The sequence below is a fragment of the Solea solea genome, chromosome 17 (assembly GCF_958295425.1).
Source record: "Solea solea chromosome 17, fSolSol10.1, whole genome shotgun sequence".
Classification (NCBI taxonomy): domain Eukaryota; kingdom Metazoa; phylum Chordata; class Actinopteri; order Pleuronectiformes; family Soleidae; genus Solea; species Solea solea.
In genome coordinates this window covers 15624897-15639919 of record NC_081150.1, presented here as the reverse complement: position 1 = coordinate 15639919, position 15023 = coordinate 15624897, and the positions used below count along the sequence as shown (strand labels likewise).

The following is a 15023-nucleotide window of genomic DNA, read 5'->3' as shown; positions in this document are numbered from 1 at the left end:
TATGTTATGTGATGTGGTTTGGTTACCAAAACGAACCGGAAGTAGTTGACAAAAAGGCTACCTCAGTTAGCCTACAAGCATTGATTAAGAATGCTTCGCTTATGGTAAATAGTGAATTAATAATATGTTTGCTCGGAGTATTTAAATAAAAGTAATTAAAAAAATTATGTTCTAAGTTGTGAGATAATCATTTCCGGGGTAATGTTGTTGTCACTCGGCTAAATCGAACCACTCGTTCTGCTCGTCCCCGCCGCTGACCTAACAACGGTTTCCGCTGACCTGTCACCGGTCCCTGCTTCATGCTTACCGCGGTGCTTGTTGCTGCTGTTGCCGGCGGTGGCGCCCTCATCCTAATGCGCTGTTTGTTTCCTGCGCAGAAAGCAGGGAAAATGCTCCGCTATGCAGCCGACACTATGCGGGGAAAGACGGTGATCGTGACCGGGGCTAACAGCGGTATAGGGAAGGCCGTGGCCACGGAGCTGGTGAAGCTTCAAGCCCGGGTCATCATGGCTTGTCGGGACCAGCGGAGCGCTGAGGAGGCAGCCGAGGACATTAGGAAGCAAGCGGGAGCAGAGCAGGGAGAGGTGGTCATCAAAAACCTGGACCTGGCTTCTCTCACATCTGTCCGAAAGTTTTGTGAGGAAATTAATGAGGTGAGTTCATTTATTTATAGGTATTCGATAATGAAGAAGCATATATTTTTTTAATTAATCTATTTAATTGTTGTTTAACCTACTTTTGTGTTCACAACACCAAACTACACAAGCACTCATGCCACTGTTTGCATAATATATGTTTTGAGCACTTTAAAACTTCCTCTCACAACCACTGGGTGTCTCTGTATGACCCGTTTAAGACACCAGTATTAAATCAAATGACAACCAAAAGATCGTGGGACCATTTATTGGTACTTTCATAATGTTTTATAGTGTTTCATATGCATACAGTTTATAAGACAAATGATGACTATATTGTGTGTGTGTCACTTGGCTTGTAGACAGATCACCTCCTTCTTATTTTCTGATATAAACCCTAAAACCCTTTAAAAAAAAAAGTCTATTCCTGCGTCCTCCTGTCTGACGTGTTTTACATTTCTGTCCCATTAGGAGGAGTCCAAGATCGACGTGCTCATCAACAACGCAGGCGTCTACCAGTGTCCCTACATGAAGACGGAGGACGGCTTTGAGATGCAGCTCGGTGTGAATCACCTGGGTCACTTCCTCCTCACTCACCTCCTGCTGGACCTCCTGAAATCTTCTGCCCCCAGCCGCGTCGTTGTGGTCTCTTCTAAGCTGTACAAGTACGGCCACGTTAACTTTGATGACCTGAACAGTGAAAACAGCTACGACAAGGCCTTCTGCTACAGTCAGAGCAAACTGGCCAACCTGCTGTTTGCACTTGAGCTGTCTCATCGGCTGGAGGGCACGGGGGTCACGGTCAACGCTCTCACCCCGGGCATCGTGAGGACCAAACTAGGAAGGCACGTTCAAATCCCGTTTCTGGCAAAGCCGCTGTTCCACCTCGCTTCGCTGGTCTTTTTCAAGAGTCCACTTGAGGGAGCCCAGACTCCGCTCTATCTGGCCTGCTCCCCAGAGGTGGAGGGAGTGTCGGGGAAGTGTTTCGCTAACTGCGAGGAGGAGCAGCTGATGGCCACAGCTACAGATGAGCAGGCAGCCAAGAAGCTGTGGGATGTAAGCAGCAGAATGGTTGGACTCACTAACTGAGCACAGTCCTCTTCTGTGGATAGGATAGTATTTCTGGGAAATTGTGCATTCTTTAACAAAATAATAAAAACCCAAGCAGCCCCACAGAGTCTCAGATGACTTGTGAAAAGACCATTTGCGATAAATTCATTAACGGGCTGACATAGTGTGCCAGTTAATTTAGTCTCAGTGAGCTAATCTGCTGTAATAAGGTTGCAGAGCAAAGAGTTGACTGTATAAAATTGAAAAATGTGCCTGTAAAGCAAATCTGCATTAAATTGTCGTACTTTTTGATTTCCTAGAAACCCTTTCTAAAAAGGAGAATCATTCTAAAAAAACAACACCCATGCACAGAGCACTTCAAGGTCTACTCCAGTGTTTTAAAATGGTATTTCCTTAACTTAGAGTTATATTTTTGAAAGCTACTGCCAGAGCACATGAGACATTATACAACTGTTTTTTTTTTACAGGCTTGTAAGTAGTACATCAACAGACTCTCTACCCATTCCTGCTCAATACTTTGAAGATTAAATAGCACTTTGCCTTTATGCCAGTGACCAGGATTGACACTCACCCGTCATGATGAAAGTGAGTGAGTGAGCTTATCTCATATTCATCAAAGCCAAACTGAGCGGTCACGTTTTTGCCTCAGAGGAAGTCACATTGTTCCTCGTGCTGTGCAAACCCACAGGGCAGAGTGAACAGCACGTTTGTTAGTGCTACATTTGTCCATATTCTGCAGTGTTGGGAAGTAAGAAGAGGGGTTGTTAATCAAGTTTACACTCCTGCTGTGTTTCAAGTGTCTCTGCTGTGTCTGAAGAACAGGAACAATAAGGTGGACAGTGGATTCACAGGTAAATCCTGTCGGACCTCTTATAGAGGGGAAATCAGTGGAAAAAGGATGAAGCAGTATGTTAAGACGCTCAAGGACAAAAATGAAACCCCTGTGATGACTGAAAGTCCTGTATATGCTAATAAAACCACTGTTTCCAAAGAAGGTTGAATACAGATGGTGAACTGGTTTGTGCTTTATTAGGTGAACAAAACAACCAAAATATATATAATCATGCATCGTAGTCGAAGAAACAAGGTTACAGTGGCTTAATGGGGTGTGGGCATCCAAGTCTGAGGTAGAATGGGGGCAGGAAAACCACCTCTCGGTGGGAAATAGAAGAGCAAAAAATTAAAGTAATACTGACTGTTAAAACAGACCTCAAAACGTTCCATCAATAACAATATAGCACATCTATCAACACTGTCAAATTCCATCAAGAGAAGAAAAACAAAATGTATGTTGTTCGTTTGAGTGATTTTTTTTTCCTATTGCGTTCTCTCATTTTAAATCCTCACACTGTCAGTCGATTAAAAAATAATGACTGGAACTAATCGTTTCTCGCTCACGGTATATAATAATATAAGTCGACCTTTCTGTGGTTTCAAATATAGAATTGGCAGTTTTTGAATGTATGCAGAAGTTCCAGGTTCGTCACTTTGATCGTTTTGGGTGTGTTTCTCGCCAACAGTCACATACAAAATATATCACTCAATTTGTAGTTACAAGTATATATTTATACATTTGTATTTTTAAATACATCACTGTACAAACTGAGCTCCACTTCCAACTCTTACTTCTTCCTCCGGACAAATGTAATAGTGTAAACGGGTGAGATTCAAAGCTTTAAAATCCTCAGCTGTGGTTTCAGGTTTGTCGTGCTGAATGACTCGACCTCTGGCTTCTATTCAAACGATTTCCTGCCAAATCGGTCGCGCGTACAGAAGGTGCAGCTGGACGCACTGGGGCTTCTTACCCCATCGTCCTGTCAAGGACAAACGCACGATTGGAAGGTCATTCAGTTCAGGAGAGTTCCATAAAGCTGGGCCTTGGTCAGACTGTCCTTCCGGGAAAGTCCCAGAGAGCCAAATTTTTGGTTGTATGGAGGGGGAGGAGGGGGCGGGACCGGTGGCGGAGACTGGCTCCCCTGTGGAGGCAAGTTGTGCATCTCCACTTGGTAGTGCTGCATCTCCATGGACCTCTGGTTGAGAGACTCAGTGGAGCTGTTGGGGCTGGGATCTACATAATCCGTGCTCTGGCCACCAGCTGCCATGTTTCCCTCCCTGTCCTTGGAGCTCCCTGAGTGGTAGAGGCTGTGCTCTGACTCCTGGCTGTCCTCGCCTCGGTAGAGGTGGGCTTGGCTGTGCGCCTGCCGCAGCCCTGGACTGCATTCAGGGCTGGAGCTGGCTGCCACCCACACCGAGTCCACGGCACCCACTCCTTGATGGTAATAGTCAGCCCCCTCCTGGAAGCTGCTGTAGAGCGGTCCGAGTCGGATCTTAGCGGGCCGCACGGAGAAGTGCTGCTCTGAGAAGCTGTAAGGTGAAGCCCGGCCCGGGCTGCGGTAGGTGTGGGCACCCAAGTCCTCCACGCTGAGTTGTCTCCATCGACCAATCAGCTCCTCCTCTTCCGGAGCTAACGCGCTGCCACGACGACTGTCTCCGTAGGCAACACTTGGCGAAGAAGAGGGGGGGAGCGGCTCGTAGGGCTCACTGAAACAGGAGGACATGGTGCGGCTGTAGACGGGCGAGCTGCCGTTCTGGTGGTGGCTCAGCTCCGTCTGTTGGAAGGGATGAGCGTTGGCAAAGCCTCTTGGACTGTCCCTCTCCCAGGATGAGTCACTCTTCCGCTCATATTCCCCTTCATCTCTCCAGTCCATGTAGAGGGAATGATGGTGAGGGGAGGATGCTCCACTGCTGGGAGGGCCATTTCCTTTGTCCTCAGATCCCCCTCCACTGAAACTGGAGTAGGAGCTGGAGCCCACACCCAGTGGGGGCGGAAACTTAGCAAAGTGTTCCTGGGAGAAGCCGGGCCTCAGCCCAACTGACCCCTCCTCTGGGGTACTGTCGGTAGAGTTCTGGGGCCCGTACACCAACTGTCTCTGACCGTGGAGGTCCATGCTGGGCCTTCGCTCGCGGTGCCGGTCATCAGGACAGTACAAGGCAGTGTCACTGGCGTACAGGTCAGATTTGTAAGCTGCACGGAGACCCAGGCGCTGCCCCGGGCCCAACCTCTCCAAAATAAAAGCATGGTCCTGGGTTTGGGGGCTCGGAGAACGCGAGGCCTGGCTGCTGCTGCAGGCCTCGTCCGGCTTCTCGAGCACTTTGGCAATGAGCGAGGCCGGAACGGAGTCGGAGTAGGTGTGACAGAGGGGAGACTCCTCCATGTGCATGGTCAGTCGCTCCTGAAACTCGGCGGGCAGCTGGAAAGAGGAATAAAGAAATGGAAGAGAAAACGTGTGTTTAAAATGTTGGTGTAAGTGCAGGAAACGAAGAATCATTCTGTCTGCGCTGTAGCTCAGTAAATGTCCCCATCATGAGACTGATATAGGATTATCTTATCTTGTCCTGTATTTGTTCATTCAGTGTATTAATGTGTTGGTTCTTCTGCTTTTGTTGTCTCTATGTGTGTCAGTGTGTCACGTTTTACAGTAATCGATTTATGTCGCCGCGCCACGTGTTCGCGAATACAGTTTACAAAATATGAGCATCGTTTTCAGGGGAAAAATGAATGTGAACATGAAGGAGAACTGAGCTGCCCTCCATGGTAAAAAGGAAGACATTGTTCTATTCTGAGAATTCCTCAATATAAAAAAAAAAGCCTATATCCACTATCTGTGCCTCTCCATAGCAACAAGCATTAAGCCAACTGCAGCACACCATCAACGGTGATCTAGTCAGTTGTTCCTAATTGGCAATGAGAGGCAAGTTAATTATAACTTTGTGGATGGAGGAGACAGAGAGAGCATGCAAATGCATTTTATCATCACATTACCACTTGGACCAAACTTGAGCTCATTTTGAATAAGATCACATTTGACTTTTTATGTAGTATTGAGAAAATCCGAGCACTATCATTTCACACACGTACACTCACTGTGTGTGTGTGTGTGTGTGTGTGTTTGATTTGCAGCAAAACAAACGACTAAAGCGCCACTGTGGGCACTGAGGAGCCACTGCATTTCTCAAAAATGCTGCAGCGCCATTCATCAATATGCTTTCGATTAGCTTCCACCCACAGGACCAGCAGAACCGTGGACGTACACTAAGTGCATATATAGCCTCTGACCTCCATTACATTTGGCAGATCTGAACTGTTTTTCACTCCATAACAGATCATATATATATATATACTGTGCAGAGCCAGTGTGTGTATGTGTTTGTGTGTGCAGTAAACGTGTGTGGGCATGCTTATTCTGCCTTACGTAACCAAATGCAATTTGGATTGACATTTCCATTCAGTGATATGGGAGAAAAAAAACAGGACATTCTTTAACCTTGTGGACACTTGCAGGCTTTAGAATCTGCTCGTGCCACACGACGGAGGCACAAAGCCCAGGGCTGATGCAGGGAGAAGTGTTGCCAAGCTGGCCTGATGTTACAACACTCATCAATACCCACATGCTTCTCCTCTCACAAGAGAACGCAGCACAGCACGGTGATGCTGTGGTGCACTCTACATTTATATTTTGTCTCGTTTTGTATTTTTTAACTCCCCCCCCCCCCCCCTTTTTTTCCCAATAAAAAAGACTTAAATATCGACATAAAAAGCCACATCCACACGGAAACGGCACGAGAGGAAAACAATCTTTTTCTTTGCTGTGTTAAAAAAGCTCCCCGTAAAAAGACTCAAAACGCTGTAGTACATATGCCAGGACTGTAAGTGGCACTGTAACGCTACACCGAACACAGAGAGGAAGACGTCGTACACATTACAGATATAATAACAGAGACGGAGACAAAGCCAGGGGAAAGAAAGGGAAATAAGGCCCGTTGGCATACGTTTACGTTTCATGCTGTTGCTGCGTGAGTATTTAGCGACCTGGTGTGACAATGGCTGTGATTGGAGTTTAACGATTGCGGTCAGCTGACGTAAGGCTTCATTTTATTGGTGGAAATTAACAATACTACCCATACGTGTATGATCACCTAAAAATAAAGATTCTATTTGGTTTGTCGTGGCCTTAAAATGGGAATCCGTAACCTGGAGAACCTCTCCTCCACAGCTATTTCACCCCATATTTCTCTGTAACCTGTAATATTCAACTGCACCACACTTGTAGGTAACTCTCTGGGTTTCTATCAAATGCCGGGGTCTTATTTGTTGAATGTGAGCGTCGTGATGTAGGGGTTGAAATGTATACTCCTCAAATTGATATGGATTTATTTTGAACCACGAGTGCAATACAAGGAAGAAAATACAACAACAAAACAATTGAGTTGGAAAAGTTGAGCTGCAGTGGACTGAAGTGGTATAAAATAAGACCCGGGGCTGAATGGAAAAACCAAATAACACAGTAAAGTCAATACAACACAAGACTCACCTCAGAGAGCTGGGCCATGTAAAGAGACTTGTTGCACTGCAGAAGCTGAGCAGCGAGGTTACAGTCCTTTCTGTACACATCCTGTGAGGACACGACACAATCTTACTTTGGAAACATACATTTCAACTCTTCTCCGACAATTACGGAGACCCAGACATGACGTGGGAAGAAATAAACTCTCATTTGTGTATTCCGTGGCCACGAAATATTAATTAGTGCGCACGTTATACATTATTTCCCCCCATGTCATGTCTGGGGCTCCGTAGAAAGTAAACATTTCCAAAGAAGCATAGAAGCCAAAGTGTCTCTAAACGATCACATCTTTTTTGCTGTCATCAACTTGGACAATCAGAGATAAAATCGTCCGTCTTAATTTTGGTTCCCGTACATATTTAATTTCGGACAGTCTTAAAAACTAGGGTAGTGTGCAACTTTCAAATAAATAAATAATTTATTCACGTTGTCCTCTTGTAGCTTCTCGATGGTGAGCTTGGCCTCCATCAGGCGATTGTTGAGGACGATGATCTCTCGGCTCAAAGCACGCTTCTCATCGTCGTGGTGCTGGGACTGGTGAGAAAAGTAAGAGGTTTCTTATCTTATCTTATCAGACAGTTTCTAACTTTTACTGTTAAAAAGGGTCTGAAGGGACCATTGGCCCCTGGAAATCTCCACATTATCTCCACATTTAACACTGAGACTCCAGTGTGTCCAGCTCACTGGAGCCAAGTTTGGCTCCTTGTTTGGTTCACTGACCTTTGTCCTTTTCAAATATAATTTCCCTCACAATCTTAACTTATCTTGTTCTACGATGACGTCTTGTTGGTAATGTTTTACATTGTGTTGTCATGTGTCAGGGGAGAAAGAGCCTCCAAATGTGTATTCACCGGAGGTTTTGTTTTCTTTCATTCACACCTTGTCAGAGATTAAACGCAGGCTGCCTCCAACATCGTTGTTGTTTTCCCTACAAGCACGACACGACGCAGACGTGTGAGACAGCGCCGCGTACAATTGGTCACTGTTTTCTCTCATTTTTTCCGTCCCTGTATGCCAACGAAGAGCCAATGCATTCCTGTGTTGCAACTTTGATGCGCGGAAACACGGGGCGTCTGAAGTCCTGAAGTGTGCAGACGTTTTTTTTGGTGCTCTTCACTTCACACTTTTTTCCCCCTTCCTTGGAACAGGGCGCGAGTGGGTGCGCAGACACTGCGAGTACATCACCATGTTTATCTGTCTCGTAATTACATTCTCTATCGTTAAGGGGGGGCCGAGGGGGTCGGATGGGTCTGTGGCCCCTCTGGAGTAAACAAGCTTGACAAAGAGACTGACTCAGCACCTCTCTCACCCTCGGGGAAGGAATATGTGAGCGGAATCAATAACGGCAGATGAGGATGCTTCATCAAGAAAAACAAAAGAAACAAACCTGTTGGACATTATTTATTTCTTTTTTTTGTTTTTTTTTGTTTTTTAAAAAGAGCATTTTTATTCTAATAAAAGTGACCTTCATCTCCTTATTATCTGTACCTGGTATCTCACACTGTCACTATAGGACAGTGAGGTGCACTGTGATTATTATCACTTTTCTTTCTCTCTTTCTTTTCTTTCTTTCTCTTTCCTCCGTCTGTTCTGCAGCAGCAGCAGCAGCAGCAGCAAAGACCCCTGATGGTAATGCTGTGTTCTCAGGCAGTCTGATTAATTGTATCTCTCCACTGGCACAAGCAATGTCTGACAAATGAAGTGAGGTGCAGCGCACCAAGGAACAAAGGCTGCGCTATCACTCTGCCATTGGGAGGAGGACAGCCAATTGTAATGAGACATAATTAACGTCAGTGGCACCAACAGCGAGGCATTCATATTCAAATTGTCTCTGCGAGCGAGCGCGCTCTGTACCATCTCTGAACCCCACCGACTTATTTACATGCTACTTTTTCTTCTGTGCACTAAAACCAGCCAGCACTGGAATTCTCTTCCACAAACACGCTCACTTTATTAGGCACACAGGATTGTCACCGAGTGTGATCTTCTGCTGCCATAGTCCATCTCTTTCAAGGTTCGACGTGTTGGGCATTCATCGCTGGTAGTCAAGTAGTACTGCGAATAATTTTACATACACTTGAATGGGGAAAAAAACTATTTCAACCCAGACCACTTTGGAGCCTCACAGTGTCGTCATACTTTAACGTAGAGAGGTGGTTGAAACTTTGAACGGGTCACTAGACTTGAGACGTGTCTCACCTAAATCAAAGTTTCGATACATATTACGGTTTTAAAAACAATTGCAGTTTAAGTTTTGTATTTTTTGGACATTTTCAGATTTTATAATGAGTGTGTATTGTGCAAGTTAGAGTGGCACACTCACTGAGGTCCATGAAAAATAAACCCAAAAAACTCTTCTCCTACACAATTTTCACATAAAAACGTTGCTATGGTTGTTGTCTAACCATGTGTGTTGTTTTCATTTTCATATAACTTGTGTTTTTTTTTACAATCACCTAAAGGTGGAGATAGTTCTGGCCAAACCTCCCATTGACTTCTATGTTAAAACTCAGCTCTGGAGGGTTTTTTTTTTTGGTTTTTTTTAAATGATGACGAGGATGACAGATTTTTCTATGTCAATTCACACCTGTTTTTCACAAATTTAAAAGTGTGAGCTCCTGAAAGCCTCCTGACGCTCACAAACCAAAAATGTAATCTGTATCATCAGCCGTTTATGAAATGTGACAAGTTTAAAACATGTTGTTTCTGTTTTTCATCAATTTTTGACAGTTCAGAATGTTCTAGTTTGAGTAACTGTTGCCTTTCTATCATCGCAGAACAGTCCACTCATTCTCTGGCTCTGACCTCTAGCTCTTTTTGGGCCATTTGTTGGGAAAACTTTCCTATAGATCAAAGGTGTCAAAACGGGCCCCCCAGTTCAGTTGATAACGAGTGGCCCAATCAAAGTTATAATAAAAACATCGCCAACAAGCTTGTTTGGCATTTTAATTACACTTGTCTACGATATTATTGATTGTATTATTGACTTTAGATTAATTTTAATCTGTTTTGGGTATTAATAGATTTATTTGCACCATAAATATGATTTAATTGTGAAGTATACATCATAAAATATTAAAACAAGCACTTTTACTTTGAAATTCTGTGAGATATCCTTGTGAATATCTATGTCCTAAAGAGGTAAAACTTAAAATACACACAAGGACACTGAGGCTTAAACACTTACATTCCTTTGGATCTTTTCCTCCAGATCCTGGTTGATCCTCTGCAGTGCTGAGTAGCTGCTCTGTATTCTGAACGACACAACAAACAACACTGATCACTGACAGATAACAGCGTATACAAACACAAACCACACACACTGCACAGTGTATGAAGAGTAACAGTGGGAAATGTATCCCAGATTAAAACGAGCCCGTTCTTCAGAATACAGGTCTACAGTTTACAGCACCTTCAGAGAGATTCATTTTTCTCACTGACCTCCCTCTATTGATATAATTATATCATGGAAATTATTAATAATATTATAATATTATTATTTATTATGATTTTTATGATTATAACGTGTATACACATTTATTATGTAAAACTTTTAAAAATACTATTTTCATCCACAGTAAATCTCTGCTCTCCTCTATATATGTATGTATATATATGTATATATATATATATATATATACATATATGTATACATATGTGTATATATATATATATATGCTGTACGTGTACTGTAGGCAGTTTTCTCTTACAAGTTGCCAAAATCTTTACCCAACCCAGATCATTAAAACCTTTTAAATGTGGATCCTTTTTTTTCTTTGCTCTGATTTATGGGACTAATATAACATATACTGACAGCAGTATTTACGACAGTTCTGTACATAAGTCAATTTTAGAGTACAGGATGATTTCCATTTTCATACTTTAACTCAACTACATTTATTTTTTATTTAAAGTGAGTAGTCGTTTACCAGATTAAGATTTTACATTAAAAAAAACCCACTCACGTTTAATTGATTGGACAGTTGTCTTTTGTCTTTTGCTCTTGGGACACTAGAAAAAATACTTTTCTTGTAAATAAATAATACATTTTTTAATCTCTGAACTGAATTCTGAATTTTTTCCTCAGAATTCAGACTTTTTTCCACAGAATTCTGACTTTTTTCCTCAGAATTCTGACTTTTCTTCAAAATTCTGACTTTTCTTCAAAATTCTGACTTTTCTTCAAAATTCTGACTTTTTTCCTCAGAATTCTGACTTTTCCTCAAAAGTCTGACTTTTTTTCCCCCAGAATTCTGACTTTTCCTCACATAATTCTGACTTTTTTCCTCAGAATTCTGACTTCAAGCTCCTCCTCCACAGTCAGCCTTTGTGAACTTCTCTCACTGTTTCATGTATCTTATCTGTGGCCCACCTGCGCAGTTTATCAGTAAACTTGTCCAGCTCCTCCTGAGCTCTGCGCAGCTCCGTCTCCAGATACTGCCGCGTGGAGTCGAATTCACCCTGCAGCAGCTCCAGCTTGTGGGTTGTGTAGGAAAGCCTCTTCCGTAAGTCCTCCTTCTGCTCCAGCAAAGAGCTGCACACACACACACACACACACACACACACACACACACAGATAGTTGTTCTCAGGGCAACAAGATTGTAACTTGGGCATATTCTTCTCTAAAAGGACTTATAAAGGCTCTGCGTATCTCTTTAATGCACCCCAGAATGGCCATGCAACAGTGATGAAAACATCATGAGAGGGTGATAAAAGCAGGGAAAGTTGTGTGGGAAAAGTGCTTTGTGAGGAGAAAACACCAGACCAAAACACAGATCTCTAATTAAGAATCCAGACGAGAGCTTTTCTTTCCCTTTGTTTTTGAGACGTTACATCTTTGTACACAAGTTCTTTTTTCTTTCTTTTTTCCGGCTGTGCAGCTCATCACACAGAAACCCAATCATCAGATAGAAAAGAAAAAAAAAAAAAATGCACAATGTACAATGATGAAATATGAGACACACACACACACACACACGCACGCGCACCCCCCCCCCCCCCACACACACGTAATTCAGTGAGATGACTATTTTTAGGCCTTGTGCATTACCTGGGCTTCAATCTAATAAAAGGCAAAGTGTGAGTGGAAGAGGAAATGCCTACTGCCTGTGATGTATCTGAGCGTGCACGGCCGGGCTTAATGGACCCTGTATTGACGGACAGATGGAGAAAGGAGGGTAATGACTCTATCTGCTGCCAGATGACAGATAGCGGCGAGTGGATGGAGACGTGGCCGTGTTGCTCTTTTCACTTCCTCTTTTCATCCTCCTTTTTTTTTTTTTTAATGAGATTACAGATGCAGAGTGACGGGGGCTGAGACAGAGACACAGCACAAATCCAAAGACAGGTTCATTTGAAGGGCTTTTTTTTAAGGCTACTAAAAGTGGAGGTGTCATCTAATGCCCCGCATCATTTGGAGCCATCATTGTCTGAAATGTGGCTGGGTTATAAATATGACATGTTTCTGCAGGTATGCTGCAACTTTATTGAATATTTTTTGTCCTATAAATAATTTGACTTAAATTGTGAACAGTACCATGCATCATTAGGCTACAGTATTAAAGGGGAACTCGTTTCCCATTAATATAGAACCTCCTCAACGTTGGCGGGGTCATCACAGCCCTGATGTTGTTTTTATACGCAACACAAACACACAAACGAGTGACAAGCAAAGCAGTTTGTTTATGTTGCGCTGAATCATTAGAATCAGTTCATTAAAAAGATTAGTTGAGTACTTCCTGCATGACTGGAGCACAGACTCTGTGCCTGACACAGTTGCTGAAATAAAACATTTAGAAATGTCCTTGCTAAATGTTGGAGATTAACGCATGTCTCCAGGATTTGTAAGTCTTTTTAACTGATCTACAGTTCGGCATTGTTCGGTATGATTCTTGTGTCGGACGTCGCGCTCATGACTCTTCCAGTGACGACGCTCTCTGACCAATCAGTGGCCATCAGCTGACCTCGCTTGGAACCTCACCAGAGCAGGTACTAAAAAAAGCACCAGTGGAAAAGCGCCGTAAGTAATTAGAGCTTGCAAAAATGAGTGGTTCAGTCGGCAGTTGTGGGTTATTACAATGTACTGCTATGGGGTAACAGTGATATTTTACTTTATGTCCCCTAAACGTGCTTGTTTTTTTGCTAATAAATCGTCACGCATGTCTCTGAGCGAATTCAGAGCGAGAGCAGGGCGACCCTCGGCCTCCAAAAATAACAATATAAACCATTTACTGGTGAAAACAAGCACTTTAATGGACATATAGTACAATATCGCAGTTGCCCCACTGGATTATATTGTAGCCACTGCTGGCTTGTTACTGCTGCTGGCTGAAATTAACCCTAACCCAACTATCTATCTATCTATCTATCTATCTGAGTGAAATCTATCTATCTATCTATCTATCTATCTATCTATCTGAGTGAAATCTATCTATCTATCTATCTATCTATCTGAGTGAAATCTATCTATCTATCTGAGTGAAATCTATCTATCGACTCATTTTGTAAAGAGGAAGCAAACAAAAGAACACAACTTAATGAAATGTAACTTTTGATTAGAGCATTTTGGTTTTGTACACTGAGTCTGAATGTGAACACAGTTTAAATGTGAGTTGACTGACTTCACTTTAGTAAAAAAACCACCTCACTGAAAAGTCGATTTGTAGGCAACAGTTTCTGAATGTATGTCTGTTTTTGTGGCATCAAGGCAACTGTGATTACAGTTCAAATGTGATTCAGTGTCTGTAGCAGTCACACAGTATCACTGTTCATGATGCTCAGCGCCGTAACAACGCCATCCTGGTTAAAGCTTCTCAGTACGAAATATACGATCATCGTTTTTTTATGTTTAAGAGCCGAGAATTCAGCTTCCTGCTACACGGAGACCACATCTCAGTCGTTCCTGTATAGCTTTAACCAAAAATCACATCTCGGCTGAGCTGCCAGCTACACTTTCAGTCACCATTACGGAGAGCCCCGCTGCTAAAAGGCCTTTTCACAGCAGTTTTCTAGCCTGTCACAGTACGGAAAGCACGCGCGATTAATAATAAACCACTGTAGTGTGATCGAGTCGAGAGCCAGCCAGCCAGATGCGCCGTTTCGCGCGTACAGTAGGTTCACTTTCTATACTTTTTTTTCAAATTGCGTCTCGTCAAATTGTCAACTTTTCTTGGCAGAGAGAGTCAGCGAGCGATTGATTTGTCTGGAATGTGTTGCTCTTCTTTTTCTTCTTTCCTTGATGTTGATTATATTCGACGTCGGGAGTTGGCTTCAGTGTAAGCAAGTGGACTTGTTTGCCTAAAGACGACTGTGGATGACTGTGAGGAACTCCACAGGCGACTCACACGAGAGAGTGTGGAGAAAAGAGAGAGCGCGTCATTTAATCTCAAAGTGACTTACGAGTAAAAATAAAGGGTAAGAGACACTGCATCCAGAATTTAGTCAAAAAACTTTTTTTCAAGGTCACACTGTGTAAGAATTAGTGACATCTACTGGCGAGACTGCAGATTGCAACACACTCCTACTATCTTCCTTCCCGTCAGAAGATGTGCATTTGTTCTTACAAACCTCAAACCTCACCTTGTTACTGGCATTTAAACCTCAGACAAAGTTAGCTATTTCTACTTAAAATAAAAGTATTACTCACCAGGGAAAAAAATTGGAACAATTTCCCAGAAATTAGGCTTTTTTTTTTACCTTCTTGAAAATCCATATTTGCCGTGCAGACAGCACTGTCATTTTAGATAATGTGTCCTTTGAGTTATTTTTCACTCAGCCAATTAAAGTATTTATGACTGTTTATGCAGGAAGGCTCTGTTCTCTGTCTACTCTCAGTCGACGACGCAAAAATAATAACACAATAACAAGATCAATCGTTTCATTTTTTTCTTTTTTTTTTTTTACGCTGCACCT

General features: G+C 42.9%; 2 protein-coding genes across 5 annotated transcripts in view; one reads left to right on the top strand and one right to left on the bottom strand.

Moving 5' to 3' along the window:
- Window positions 1–46: 46 nt before the first annotated feature.
- rdh14b (retinol dehydrogenase 14b) lies at window positions 47–2711 on the top strand. Its single transcript, XM_058613205.1, has 2 exons — window positions 47–653; window positions 1107–2711. The coding sequence occupies exons 1-2, from the start codon at window positions 300–302 to the stop codon at window positions 1722–1724; spliced, it is 972 nt and encodes a 323-aa protein (XP_058469188.1). The 5' UTR covers window positions 47–299; the 3' UTR covers window positions 1725–2711.
- The window catches only part of si:dkey-174m14.3 (uncharacterized protein LOC563117 homolog), a 31096-nt gene continuing 18775 nt past the window's right edge, over window positions 2703–15023 (bottom strand). For all 4 annotated transcript variants that reach the window (XM_058613200.1, XM_058613201.1, XM_058613203.1 and 1 more), the window contains 5 exons: window positions 11484–11645; window positions 10299–10365; window positions 7538–7645; window positions 7079–7159; window positions 2703–4957 (listed from right to left, as the gene is read on the bottom strand). In XM_058613200.1, the coding sequence (XP_058469183.1) occupies window positions 3554–4957; window positions 7079–7159; window positions 7538–7645; window positions 10299–10365; window positions 11484–11645 (1822 nt within the window). In that variant the 3' untranslated portion in view covers window positions 2703–3553. The remainder of the gene's footprint in view (window positions 4958–7078; window positions 7160–7537; window positions 7646–10298; window positions 10366–11483; window positions 11646–15023) is intronic.